General features: G+C 64.2%; 1 protein-coding gene across 1 annotated transcript in view; it reads right to left on the reverse strand.

The window, feature by feature from the left end:
* Positions 1-226: 226 nt before the first annotated feature.
* TET3 (tet methylcytosine dioxygenase 3) overlaps positions 227-12,026 on the reverse strand; it is a 116,529-nt gene continuing 104,729 nt past the window's right edge. Inside the window, exons 6-12 of the mRNA XM_044659250.1 lie at positions 11,658-11,794; positions 8,049-8,257; positions 7,281-7,431; positions 6,272-6,361; positions 4,617-4,754; positions 3,038-3,377; positions 227-2,025 (exon numbers count right to left, since the gene is read on the reverse strand). Coding sequence (XP_044515185.1) covers positions 227-2,025; positions 3,038-3,377; positions 4,617-4,754; positions 6,272-6,361; positions 7,281-7,431; positions 8,049-8,257; positions 11,658-11,794 — 2,864 coding nt within the window. The remainder of the gene's footprint in view (positions 2,026-3,037; positions 3,378-4,616; positions 4,755-6,271; positions 6,362-7,280; positions 7,432-8,048; positions 8,258-11,657; positions 11,795-12,026) is intronic.

The following is a 12,026-nucleotide window of genomic DNA, read 5'->3' on the forward strand; positions in this document are numbered from 1 at the left end:
GGCCGGGGACGCCCCGACCTAGAAACACGGGGGGCGCCGGAAGCCTCCGCCAGCCAGCCTCTTCCTCCACCAAAGTGCCAGCGAGGGAGGAGAGGAGAGAAGGGAGCTCGGGGGGGCTCTCCGCGCGGCCCGGCCCGGCTCTCCGGCCCAGGGGGGGAGGGAAGAGCACCACGGCCTGGGCCCGGGCCGGGCGCCCCGGACGCTGAGGTAAGACGGCTCGGGCGCCTCAGATCCAGCGGCTGTAGGGCCCCGTGACCTTGGTGTAGGCGTAGGAGGACACGGTGACCACCGAGTCGGTGGTGATGGCCGGCACGTGGCGGGTGGGGACGGGGCTCCTCTTCTCCTCCGGCTGCGGCTCGGGGGCCGCCGCGCCCCCCCACTTGCGCTTCTTGCCGTAGGGCTTGACGTCGGGGTGGCCGAGGCCCAGGCGGGCCGCCTCCTCGCGGGCGCGCGCCCTCTCGGCCAGCTGCTTCATCTTGGCCTCCCACAGGGCCAGGCCGTGGTTGGGCTGGTTGAGGTTCTTGTGCTGGTAGAAGACCAGCGAGATGCGGGTGGGGTGGTAGCGGTTGGGCTTCTTCAGCGGCGTGGTGGCGTGCAGCTCGCGCCGGGCGCACTCGATCAGGATGGAGCCGTGCGTGGGCGCCACAGCCACGCCGCCGATGTTCTCGTCCAGGAAGTTGTGCTCGCTGTCCGACCAGAGCTCCTCGTCCTCCTCCTCGGCGGCGGCGGCGGCCGGGCCCCCTCCGCCGCCCCCGCCGGCCCCCGCCTCCTCCTCCTTCGGGGCCCTCTTGTCGGCCGGGCCCTCCCCGAGGCTCAGGGCGTCCCACAGCTTGTCCTCGGGCTTGGGGGGCCCCGCGCCGAGGGCCGCCCCGAAAGAGGCCCAGGCTTTGTCGGCCGGCGCCGGAGTCCTGCCCTCGTCCCCTTTGGCGGGCCCCCACAGCTTGTCCGCGTAGCCCGAGCTCCCCTTGAGAGCGGGCCCGAAGTCCGGCCCCAGGCCCCACGGCTTCTCCGCCAGGCTGGGCCCATTGAAGCTGGGGGTGCTCTCGCGGAACTTGCAGGGGCTCCAGGCCTTGCTCAGCAGGCCGGCTCCGTTGGGAGGCCCCAGGGAGGGCTGCTGGGGGGGCTGCCCCCCTTCCGAGGGGAACAGGCCCCACTGGCCGTCCGAGAGCCGGGACGCGGGCACGCAGCTAGCACCAAAAGGCCCCAGTTTGTCGGGGAGGACGGGGCTCTCTCCGGGAGCGAACAGGCCCCAGGCCCCGGGCACCCCGTTAGTCCTCTTTGGAGAAGCGCTCTGGCTGCCGGGGGGGGCTCCCCCCCACAGGGGCTCCTTGGCCCCGTTCTGGGAGGCCTCGGGGACGGGGGGCTTGCCCAGGCTCCCGGGGACCCCGGGGAGGGGCTCGGCCTGGGGCAGGCGGTCGCACGGCTCCTGCTTGATGACTTGACCGAAGCAGGGGCCGCTCTGTGCAAAGGGGGGAGGCTCTGTGGCCGCGGGGCGGGTCCGGTGGCCCTTGGGGAGCAGGTACTCCTTGGGGCCCGGGTAGGCAGGCTGGTGGTGAGGCGTGTGGTGGCCGTCGTTGGCCACGGCCTGAGCCGGCAGCTCGGAGAACTCGGGGCCGCCGTACGCCGGGGTCAGGCCGCTCTGCAGGGCCTGCAGATCCGGCTTTTTATCGAAGACCCCGAGGGGGCCCCCCCAGCCGCCCGGGCCCCGGCCGTTGGCACCATAGTTTAGGAACTGAGAGGAGAAGACGGAGCCGCCGGGGGAGAAGCCGTAGTAGCCGAAGGACGGGAGAGCGAACTTGGAGTGGAAGCCGTTGATGGGACTCAGGTTGGGTTGTGCATAGTATGAATGGCAAGAGTAGACGCTGTTCACGCTGTAGGGGTCCGAGGGCCGGCAACTGCCCAGCACCGAGTAGCTCTCCACCACCGAGTTGCCGTTGTACTTGAAGGAGTTGTAGTGATTGGGCGGCTCCACCTTGATGGCCGGCTTCAGGGCTTGCTGGGACAACCCGTTCTTCAAAGAGAGACCTGAGGAACCAAGCGCGCCCGGTGAGACGAGCCGGGGGGAAGGGGGCGTCCCGGAGGGGCCCAGATCCAGGCTGCCCCCCTACGCCGGGCCCCCCGGCCCCACCCTCCCGCGTCATCCCCCAACTGAGTCCACCGAGGTGAGGAAGAAGAGGGAGCCGAAGGCTCCGGGGGAGGAGCAGGAGGATCCGCTTCCCAGCCCATCGCCGCCTCCCCTCAGAAGGCTCTGGCCAGCCACTGGCCGCTCTCAGAGCACGCCAGCAGGGAGCTGGGGGCCAGCCCGGAAGGGGCCACGCTGAGAGGCGTTGTTTTTAGGGTGGCCTAACTGGCATCCAAACGCCCTCCACAGGGCAGGTTGGCACCTGCCGAGCAGCCGAAGCCGCCTCGGGATCAGTTCCGTGTCCCACAGCAGGACCGGCCCCCGGCGAGGTCTTCCTCACTACAGGCCCTTCAGCTCCGCATCCACGTGCCCAGCCCTCATCTCTGACGCCCCCGGCAGGCCACCAGAAAGCTCCCTAAAGAAGTCCCTGATGAGCGGCCGCCCGACACCTGCGGACTAGGGGGCACCCCGAGCCCCGCCTGCGCACTATGGGGCATCTATGAGCCCCACCTGTGCACTAGAGGGCACCTCCGAGCCCCGCCTGCACACTAGGGGGCATCTATGAGCCCCACCTGCAGACTAGGGGGCACCTCAGAGCCCCATCTGCGCACTAGAGGGCACCCCCGAGCCCCGCCTGCAGACTAGGGGGCACCCTGAGCCCCACCTGTGCACTAGAGGGCACCCCCGAGCCCCGCCTGCAGACTAGGGGGCACCTCCGAGCCCCGCCTGGGGACTAGGGGGCACCCCCAAGCCCCACCTGGGGACTAGGGGGCACCCCCAAGCCCCACCTACAGACTAGGGGGCACCTCCGAGCCCCGCCTGTGCACTAGGGGGAACCTCTGAGCCCCGCCTGCGGACAAAGGGGCACCCCCGAGCCCCAGACCCCCCAGCCCCTTGTCAGGGCCGGGCCCTCACCTGGATCGGGCTGGAGTAGCTCAGGGATGTCTAGGGCCTCCTGCTTGATCTTCTCTGGAGTGAGCAGCTTCTCCTTCTGGAGCTTCTTCTTCTCAGCGGCCGCCTTGCGAGCTTCCAGCTGCCGCTGGCGGCAGGACTTGGCCGGCTCGGGGAGCCTGCGCACCTCTCGGGGGAAGGCGGTTAGCACCTGGATGGCCCCGCTGGCCATCTTCGCCCTCTGGTTCTCCTCGCTGCCAAACTCATCCGTGTTATCGATCTTGTAGAGGGGAAGGACGTGCAGCTGCTCGTCCTCCGGGATCTGGCCCACGCAGCGATTGTCCTCCTTGGTCAGCGTGCAGACCTGCAGGGGCCGGACAGGAGGCGACGGGCCGTCACTGGGGCCACCCCGGAGTGGCGACTGAATGGGGGAGGGGGAGACCAAAGGCCTCGGGGCTTCCCTGACACCACCAAGGCTTACTTGGCCCACACAGAGACATATTCTGCGTTCAGATCTCACCTCTGCCGCTTCCTAGCTGCGTGGCCCTGGCTAAGCCCTGAACCTCTCAGTTTCCTCAGCTGTCAAATGGGGACAGCAGCAGCGCCTGCGCCCCAGGGCTGTTGTGAGGGTCCCGTGAGACAATGCACCTAAAAGGACTTTGCCAGCTGGCCTCGGCAGCGGTCAGCCCTCTTCCCCTATCTCGGCGCTACTCCTGGCCGGGTGAAACGAGGGCGGTCACACCCGGGGCACCGGCTGCCCCGACGGGAAAGGCAGAAATTTGGGAACCAGCCTCTGACGCCCTGACCGTTGGGTTCTTCTCTGGCTTTCGGAGCCCCTGCGGGCACCCCTGCAGGCAGCCTGCCCTTCCCTGCTCCCGGGGCTTCCTGCCAGCTCTGGAGCCTCTTCCTCTCTCAGTGACTCCCTTCCCCAGATGAGGCTGGAAGGGCAGCCCAGGAGAGCTGGCAGCTCCCAGATCCCTACAGAAGGCCTCGGGCACAGGCGGAAACACCCAGCCCGCTCCGTCCTGAGATGCATGCACACGGACACGCATGAGCACATACGTGTGCACGTAACGCACGGGGACTCCTGCACGCGGTGTCAGACACTCCCATGAGCCATCGGTGCGCGATCAAAACAGGAGGACAGAGGGGGGGGGGGGACGGAGAGAGAAGGGCTGCCCGGCCAGGCGGGATCTCTGGCTCTTCCATTCCCCGAGGTGAGGGGACGCTCGAGAGGGTCCCCCTCGGTCCTCACCCCCACCACCGGCACGCCCCTGCAGCTACCGAGAAGCGGTCACACTGTGCGCCGCCCGGGGTCCCAGAGGCGGGGCTTGGCCCAGTTCTTCCCAATTGCCGGGCCAGCTCCCGAGCCCCTCGTGAACTCTCACACGCACGCCCGGAAATTTCCAGGAAAGATGAAAAATGGGAAGTGGCCGGACGCCCTCGGGGGCTGGAGAGCCAGTGAGAGCAGCTGGCCCAAAGGAAGGCCCTGGTGGCCCGGGACCGGTGCCCCAGTATTTCTCCCCAAAGCAGGGGGGCTTCTGCGGGTGAGGAGGGGGTCGCCGGCCCCCCTTTGAAGGGGAGTGTGGGCAGGCGTCCTTACCACAGTGCAGCCGTTGTATAGGTTGTGCTGGTCCTTGTGGGCATGGGCACAGAAGTCCATGCAGGCTGTGACCCCCGAGAAAGGCCGGCCCGGCTTCAGCCCCAAGCGACAGTCGATGGCTTCTTCTTCATTGTTCACCTGTGGGAAGGGCCGGAGAGCTGGCTCAGCTGACTGGGCAGCGCACCCTTGTAGGGGAGACGCCCACCTGTGGGCGTCCCACAATCCTCCAGACTAACTTTCGGATTTGCCACTAGGTGGCAGAGGGAATAAACAGAACAGGGAGAAATCAGGGAGCTCCAAGTTCACATCTTGTCCCAGACACTTGCTGACTGTGCAACCTTGGACATCTTACTTGACCTCTCTCAGCCTCCGTTTTCTCATCTGGAAAATGGAGTGATGATAAGAGCACCGAGCTCACAGGGCGACGGTGAAGTCAAAGGAGAAAGCGTGCCCAAAGAGCGAGTGAAATGGCAGCGCTTAGCTTCTAGTGCTCAACGAAAAGGTACCAAGGACGCTGCCCGGCGCTGAAGAACATCAGTGTGATCCTCCCACCAGTCTTGTGAAGTACATGCCAGGATCATCCCCGTTTCACAGCTGAGGCCAAGCTACAATGACTTGTCCACATTCACACAGCCAGGAAATATCTGAGGTTGGATCCTGACTCCAGACACACTCTCTCACACACTCACACTCTCTCTCTCTCTCCCTCCATCCCTCTCTGTCTCCCCCTCTGTCTTTATCTCTTCCTCTCGCTCCCTCTCATTAGAGTCTCTTGCAGGAGAAAGTGTTCCTATCTATCTCCCTTTATCAAATTCATCCTAATCAAAAGAAACAAATTAAACTAAACTAAACTGGAGAAGGGAGCTTTACTGAAACCAGAAAGCACCTGAGAGTTGCCTGGGGACGATGACCTACCCAGGGTCACCCTGCTCTGTCAGGGCCTGGAGGCACGCTCCCGATTCTAGGCCTTGCCGCCTGCCCTTACCATTACTCTCTGGTCAGGCTTTATTGGGCACCAGTCAGAACATGGTCGGTTCTAGTAGAGTGGGCCTAGCTGGTGCCTGGCCGAGAGAGGGCATCTACCCGGAGAGGGGAAAGGAGGATTGCTCGAAGGAACTGTGCATCTTTAGCCTGGAGCAGGGGAGGCAGGAGAGCCGTCTGCAAATCTCTGAGGATCAGAGGATTCAAGAGCTGATCTGGGCCAATGGTTTCCTCCTCCAGATGAACTTCTATGACTAAAGTTGGGGAGGGACTTTGCCAAGGTCTCTGGGTCCCGATACCAAAGCCAGGCCTCATTCCTTAAGCACAGCCAGGTAGAAGTGAGTCGAGTTTTGACAGGCAGGAGGCAGAGGGGGCAGCGCTCGGAAGCTTTGGGGGGAAAGGAGGAGGGGAAGAGAGACAGGGGGGGCTGCCCTGGGTGCGAGGGGGCCTCCGGCATTCAGTTCACTCTGGGTGAAAGGAGGCAGAGAGCCTCGGAGAGGAGAAGCAGCCGGGGCAGGCCTGGGGATCCCTTCTCAGCCTGTTCCTCATGGCATCATCCCTGTCTGTCAGCCTGAGCTCCATTTCCCTCTCCGGAGATGGGTTCGAGGCGGAAGCTGCCCCGGCGAGCGCGTCCTGAAGCGCTAAGAGGGAGGGGCAGTGGGGGGCGCCGTTACCTGATTCTGATAGGCCTGCGGGGCCAGCTTCTTGTACAGCGGGGCGACCTGAGTGGCCAGGTTCTGAAAGTGTTTCCGGAGATTTTCCTCCTGTGAAGGGAAGAAGGAAGCCATCAGGCTCAGGCGGGCAAGTGGGAGCCATCAGGGACATCATGCTGAGGGGCTGCTCTGGGGTTGGGCGGGCCTCGGGCTTGGGTGGCGTCACGGAGGATGGGGCAGGGTTTAGGACTGGAAAGCAGGGTGGCCGGGCCCCCTGGGACAGAGCCAGGCTGGGCATGCCGGGCTGCCCCCTGCACCGAGGCAGGGACAGAGCCATCCTAGTGGACTCGGGAAGCCATTAAACGGAGGGTGGGAAGAAGGAAGACCAGAACGCCTGGGTTCCCATTTCACAGAGAGAGGAACTGCAGCACGAGGAGACTGCACGGCTCCAGGAGGCCCCCCGCCCTTTCTCCGTCTCGCTAGATCCCAGAACCGCTCCTTGTTCTCCGGGACTCGTCTCGCGTGGCGCTAACGGGCCACACGCTCGAGCTCCTCCGGGCTCTCTCTGGGAGCCGGAGTGGCTGGGGCCGAGGGAAAGGGGCAAAAGAGCAGCCGACGGGACAGACGCCCGGCAGCGCACGGCCCTCGGCCGGCCGGTCACAGTGGCACTAAGACCTTTGGGGCAGCCGGTAATGGCGGTGAGGGAGGCGCCAGACCACACCGTGGCCGTCCACCCTAGGGGGGTGGGGGTGCAGACTGCCACCCCCAGATTCACGGGCAGGGAGTCACTGGGGCCAGCGGTCTCTTTATCCCTAATGGTCCCTCGCACCCTGCGCAGACAAGCTTGGCCCGAGGCATGGTCAAAGGAAGAGGCAGCGAAGAGAGGGAAGAAGGGGCGGGTGAGGCCAGAGGCCAGAGCAGCCATGGAGACCCAGCGGCTGCCCGTCCTGGCCCAGAGAGCCCGAGCCGGCAGCGGCCAAGTGGCTCTCCTGACAGGGTCACCCAGAGGGGCACAAGGGGAGCCGCCCACCTCCTCAGGATTGTCCCCCGTGAGCCGGAACTTGCGAGGAAACTTGCTCCGGGCATATTTGCAGCCATTGAAGTACATGCTCCAGGAGCAGCCGAAGGAGAAGGAGGCACCACAGGTGGACGGGTCTTTCCCCTGGCACGCGCAGGTTCGACTGCAAAACAAGCCACACGTTAGAGCTCCGGGAGCCGCTGCCCCGAGACCCCGGGCTCCCCAGCCCAGGAGGCCTTGCCTGTGCCCTCCCCCACTGCTGAAGGGGCTGCGTTTAGCCTGCATTCATGTGTCCATCCTCCTCTGGGCACAGGCTGCCCATCAGAATGGCACCTGCTTGGGGGAGCTCATGCCAGCAGCTGGCACACAGCCGGAGCTCAGGAAATGCCCCTGTGGGGTGGGCGGGCAGTTCTGCCCCTCGGACGGCCTCGGTGTTTCCAGACTTTCTGCCCCACGTCCCTTCCTTCTCCTGAGCCCCTGGAGCAGCCCTCGCAGGCCCCTTCACGTCCTCTCTAGAGGCTGCCCAGACAGCGAGGCCTCGGAGGCCCTCAGCCATGGGCAGCCGGGGAGGCCTTCCAGCAGCTCGAGGGAGAAGCAGCGGCACACCCAGGCCTCACGGCTGGCAAGGGGCAGGCGCCCGAGGAGCCGGGCGACTCCTCCTGGAGGGTCTTCGCCACGTGGGCCAGGCTCGTGCCCCTGCGTGGGGGCAAAGGCCTCTCCGTGGCCCAGCCTCCCGCTCCCGCCAGCCCGTGCCGCCTCCCCAGGCTGCGGCTCACTCACTCGTCATTGAGGCCGCATCTCCGGGTGGTGGGATTCCCGTAGCAGCGCAGGGTCTCAGTCAGCTCCCGGTACAGGGTGTCCCCCAGCTCGGAGCTGATGCCCTCCCAGACCAGAATGAGGATGATGATGACGGCCTGCTCGCAGCGGTGCCCCGAGCGATGTCGAACCAAGCAGAGCAGCTTCTCCTCCTCCGTGTAGCGCCGGTATACCTGCAGATGGGCGCAGCGCCCACACGGTCACTTGGGCCCGCCCAGCCGGAGGGAAGAGCCAGCACCCCTGCCGGGCAGCGTCGCCCCAAGAACGAGGCGACAGGCCCGGGGAGAGGAGCACCCGCGCCCCGCGCTTTACCCTCCCATCCGGCTGTCCTTCTCTTTAATGCGCCTCCCCTTCCATCAGTTCTGTGGCGCCTTCCCCAGACACAACGGCGAGCTCCCGGGGCCACACAGCCAGCAGTGTCTGAGGCCACACTGGAACCCAGGACCTCCCATCCCTAGCCCTGGCTCTCAACCCACTGAGCCACCCGGCCGCCCTGCTCCCACTCATCTTACAGCCAGAAGAGACTTTCAAAAACATGCACCAGAGCATCTCGGGTGCTCTGAGCTGGAAGGGAGCCCAGGACACAGGTTCAAATCCTGACGCCTGAATCCCTGTGACCTCAGGCAAATCACTTCCCTGCCGGAGGCTTCAGCTTCCTCCTCTGTGACATGAGGAGGACTAGATGGTGGCCAGGGGGCCGGGCAGCTCCTCCCAGGGTTCTCAGTTGTCCTCCCTTCCCTGGGCTCTAGTTTTCTCAAATGGAAAATGAGGGCACCGAGCAAGGTCTCTGAGGTCTGCCCAAGCCTCGAATGACGATCCTCTACCCCTCTGAAGCCCCCTGGCCAGCTGGCATCTCCTTGTGCCCCCCCCCGCCCCTTGGCGAGGGGCCATTCCAGGGGACCAACTTCAACTCTCAGGAAACTTAAGAGCTGAAAGGCACCTCCCGCCGGCACAGAGGAAGAAACGAGGGACCCGGGACAGGCGACTCCCAAAGCCACAGGAGTGACAAAGTCAGAATTCAAACCCAGGGCCACCGAGCTCCATCTCAATCAGGATGGCTACGTCAGGCTCGACTCAAAGGCCAGGTGTGTGATTTGGGATCTGTCAGCCACAGAACTCTGCCTCAGTTTATGCATCTGCAAAATGGAGACGAGGAGGAAAGGGACCCAGAGCTCCGTCCTGGTAGAGGTGGCGCCATTCCCCTCCTCTCGGTCACAGAAGGAGAGCGCTACCGCCGGAAGCCGCCCTTGATTTTACCATCAACTCCATTTTACAGATGAAGAAACCGAGTCCCAGAGAGGTAATGGAGCCGCGTTACTGCGACACTGAGGCCCGCACGCCTTCCCTGGGAGCAGGAGCGGCGAGGGTGAAGCTTTCACAGCTCAGGGCAGTAAGCGTCGGCGGCCAGAGCCTCTGACCTGGGCCCTGGCCTCAGAACGAGACGGCGGGAGCAGAAGTGAGGCAGAGCTCTGCTGTGGAGGAGGCAGACCTTGGCTGGCCTCCACTCACGAAAGCTTAGGTGGCTCCTCGCTGCCTATCTCCTGCCACCTGAGGACCTCCCCGGCGCCCCCCACTGGCCCACTCGGCCCCCTTGTTTCCTCCTGCTGCAGGGGGCCGCCGGGACCTCAAGCTTCCAGGAAGCCTGGGCCAGCAGCTCTTGTCCTTCCACATCTCCCCCCTGCTCCAACCTCCTCTTGCTTCCTGCCTCCACCACTCGGCGAGCCCTACCGGCTAACAAAGAGAAAGTAGCTCCGGGGCGGCCTCTGGGCCTGGGAGGGCCACAGGACAGCCCGGCCTCCCTCCTCCGGGCCAGCATCACGGCACGGCGCGTGGCTCCATCTCTGGCCTCTCCGTTTCCATGCAGGGTAGGTTCGGAGGCCGTGGTGAGAGGGGGGACAGAGAGGGGCGAGCGCGCCCCTCCCGTCCTTCCCCTCTTCCATCGTGCCTTGTCTGCAGGGGCCCGGGCACCCCTCCCGCAAGCTTTCCTTCCTCTCTCAGCCAGTGGCCCACGGCAGCCTCCACTCTCCTTCCTGTCCCTTCCTGGTCAGGCCCCCACTCAGCGGAAGCCGCTCTCTCTTCCCGCGTCACGGGGGCTTTTCCACGGCTAAAGCTGGTGGCCCGTTCTCTGGCCTTGTCTCTCTCCTCCTGGCTGCGGGCTTTCGTGCGGCCGACCCCCCCCTCCGTCTTTCTGGGCTTCCACAGGATGGGCATCTCCTAGTTCTGGGTAAAGGGAACCCCTTCCCCCAGGGGGCAGCGTGCCCTACGGCCCGGGAGGGCTCGGGAGGCCCAGAGGAGAGGGAATAAAAGAGGGGGTCCCAGAAGGGGGGGCTGCCACGTGGCGAGATTAGAAACAGGCTTCAAGCTCTCTCTCGCTTCAGAAACTCCATGGAGATGAAGGAGCACAGAGGGCTCCTCTAATTTAGTTTTGACAGTTCGCTGACCTGACTGACCCCCTCGCAGATTCCTTCTGTAGAGGCCCCGGGGAGTACAATGGTTAGAGCCCTGGGCAGGTGGTCAAGAAGACCTGACTTCAAATCTGGCCTCACACCTTACTGTGTGACTGTGGGTAAGTCACTGACTCAGTTTTTCCTCAGTATCCTCCACTACAGAATGGGGCTAATAATAGTGCCCAACTCCCAGAGTTCTGGGGGGGGGATCCAATGAAACACTCTTTGCAAAAGGGGCTCAGCGTGGTGCCTGGTTCTAGAAGAGCATGAGGACAGCGTCCAGGACCAGGACACAAACGGACTTGCTCTTGCTGTCTCCCTTTGGGCCCGGAGGAACACGAGAGGAGCCCAAATTCCTGTGCTGTCTCGCCAAGGGTAGGCAGAATCTGAACAGAACCTTCCTGAGTCCACGGCCCACACTTCAACTTGTTTTCTGTGTGTTTTCTCTGCATCGCCCTCCTTCACCCCTACCTTGCTGTCCGGCCATCCCCAGCTTCAGCCCTTCTAGTCACAGGCTGGCCCTTTGGTCTTTTCCTCCCTTTGTTATGGAGGTGCCTAAAACTGCTTCTCCTTCTTAAACCCTCACCTTCTGTCTTAGGAGCAATGCTGGGCATCGGTTCAAGGCAGAAGAGCGGCAAGGGTTAGGCAATGGCGGTTAAGTGACTTGCCCAGGGTCACACAGCTAGGAAGGGCCTGAGGCCAGATTTGAACCCAGGACCTCTCCTTTCTGAGCCTGGTTCCCTATCCACAGAGCCACCTTGTTGTTCTTGGGCTGCTTTTCTAAAAGCTACCCCTCCTGCAACAAAGCCAGCCTCTGGAGAAACTCGACATCCGTCTTCTATTGGCCAGCCACCGAATACCGATCGCTAGCTCAAGGCCAGCCTCCAGGGCCTGCTAAGAAGAGCTCTTTATTCAGGAGGTCACTTAGTGAGTCAGTCAACAAACCCAGGCTAGAGCTGAAAAATGAGAGCGTCCCTGGCCCGCATGGGCATGGAAACAAGAAGGAAGGAGAAACCCGAGCCCGGGGCCATCCCGGGACACGGCCTGCGTTTGCCAGGGTGAGCCCAGGCCAGGCAGGCTGAGCCGTCGGCTGGCCTGTCCCAGCTGCTGCGGTAGAGCCACTTACCCACTTGGCAATGGGACAGCCCCGAGAGCTCTTGCCTTCCTTGCCGGTGTAAACAACCTTCTCGATGCGGATCGCCTTCCCCTTCTCTCCGTAGCTGGGGACAGAAAGACACGGCGTTAGCGCCCTGCCTGGGCCTTCTGGAGAACAAGAGAGGAAGAAGAAGACCCTTCGGGGCCGGAGCGGGAGGCCAGGCCCGGCCTGACAGGAGCGGAGGGCCGGGCTCTGGTCATCTGATCCCAGGAGCTGCCTCTGGGCAGGCCCGGGACGCCCTGTGCCCGCGGGGCCCTTCCCGGCCTCCTCTCCTCCTCCGAGAAGCTCTTCGAAGGCTCAGAAGAAGCAGCCACCTCCGAGAGGAGCCGCCCCCCCCCC

This window comes from Gracilinanus agilis, chromosome 2 (assembly GCF_016433145.1).
Source record: "Gracilinanus agilis isolate LMUSP501 chromosome 2, AgileGrace, whole genome shotgun sequence".
Lineage (NCBI taxonomy): Eukaryota > Metazoa > Chordata > Mammalia > Didelphimorphia > Didelphidae > Gracilinanus > Gracilinanus agilis.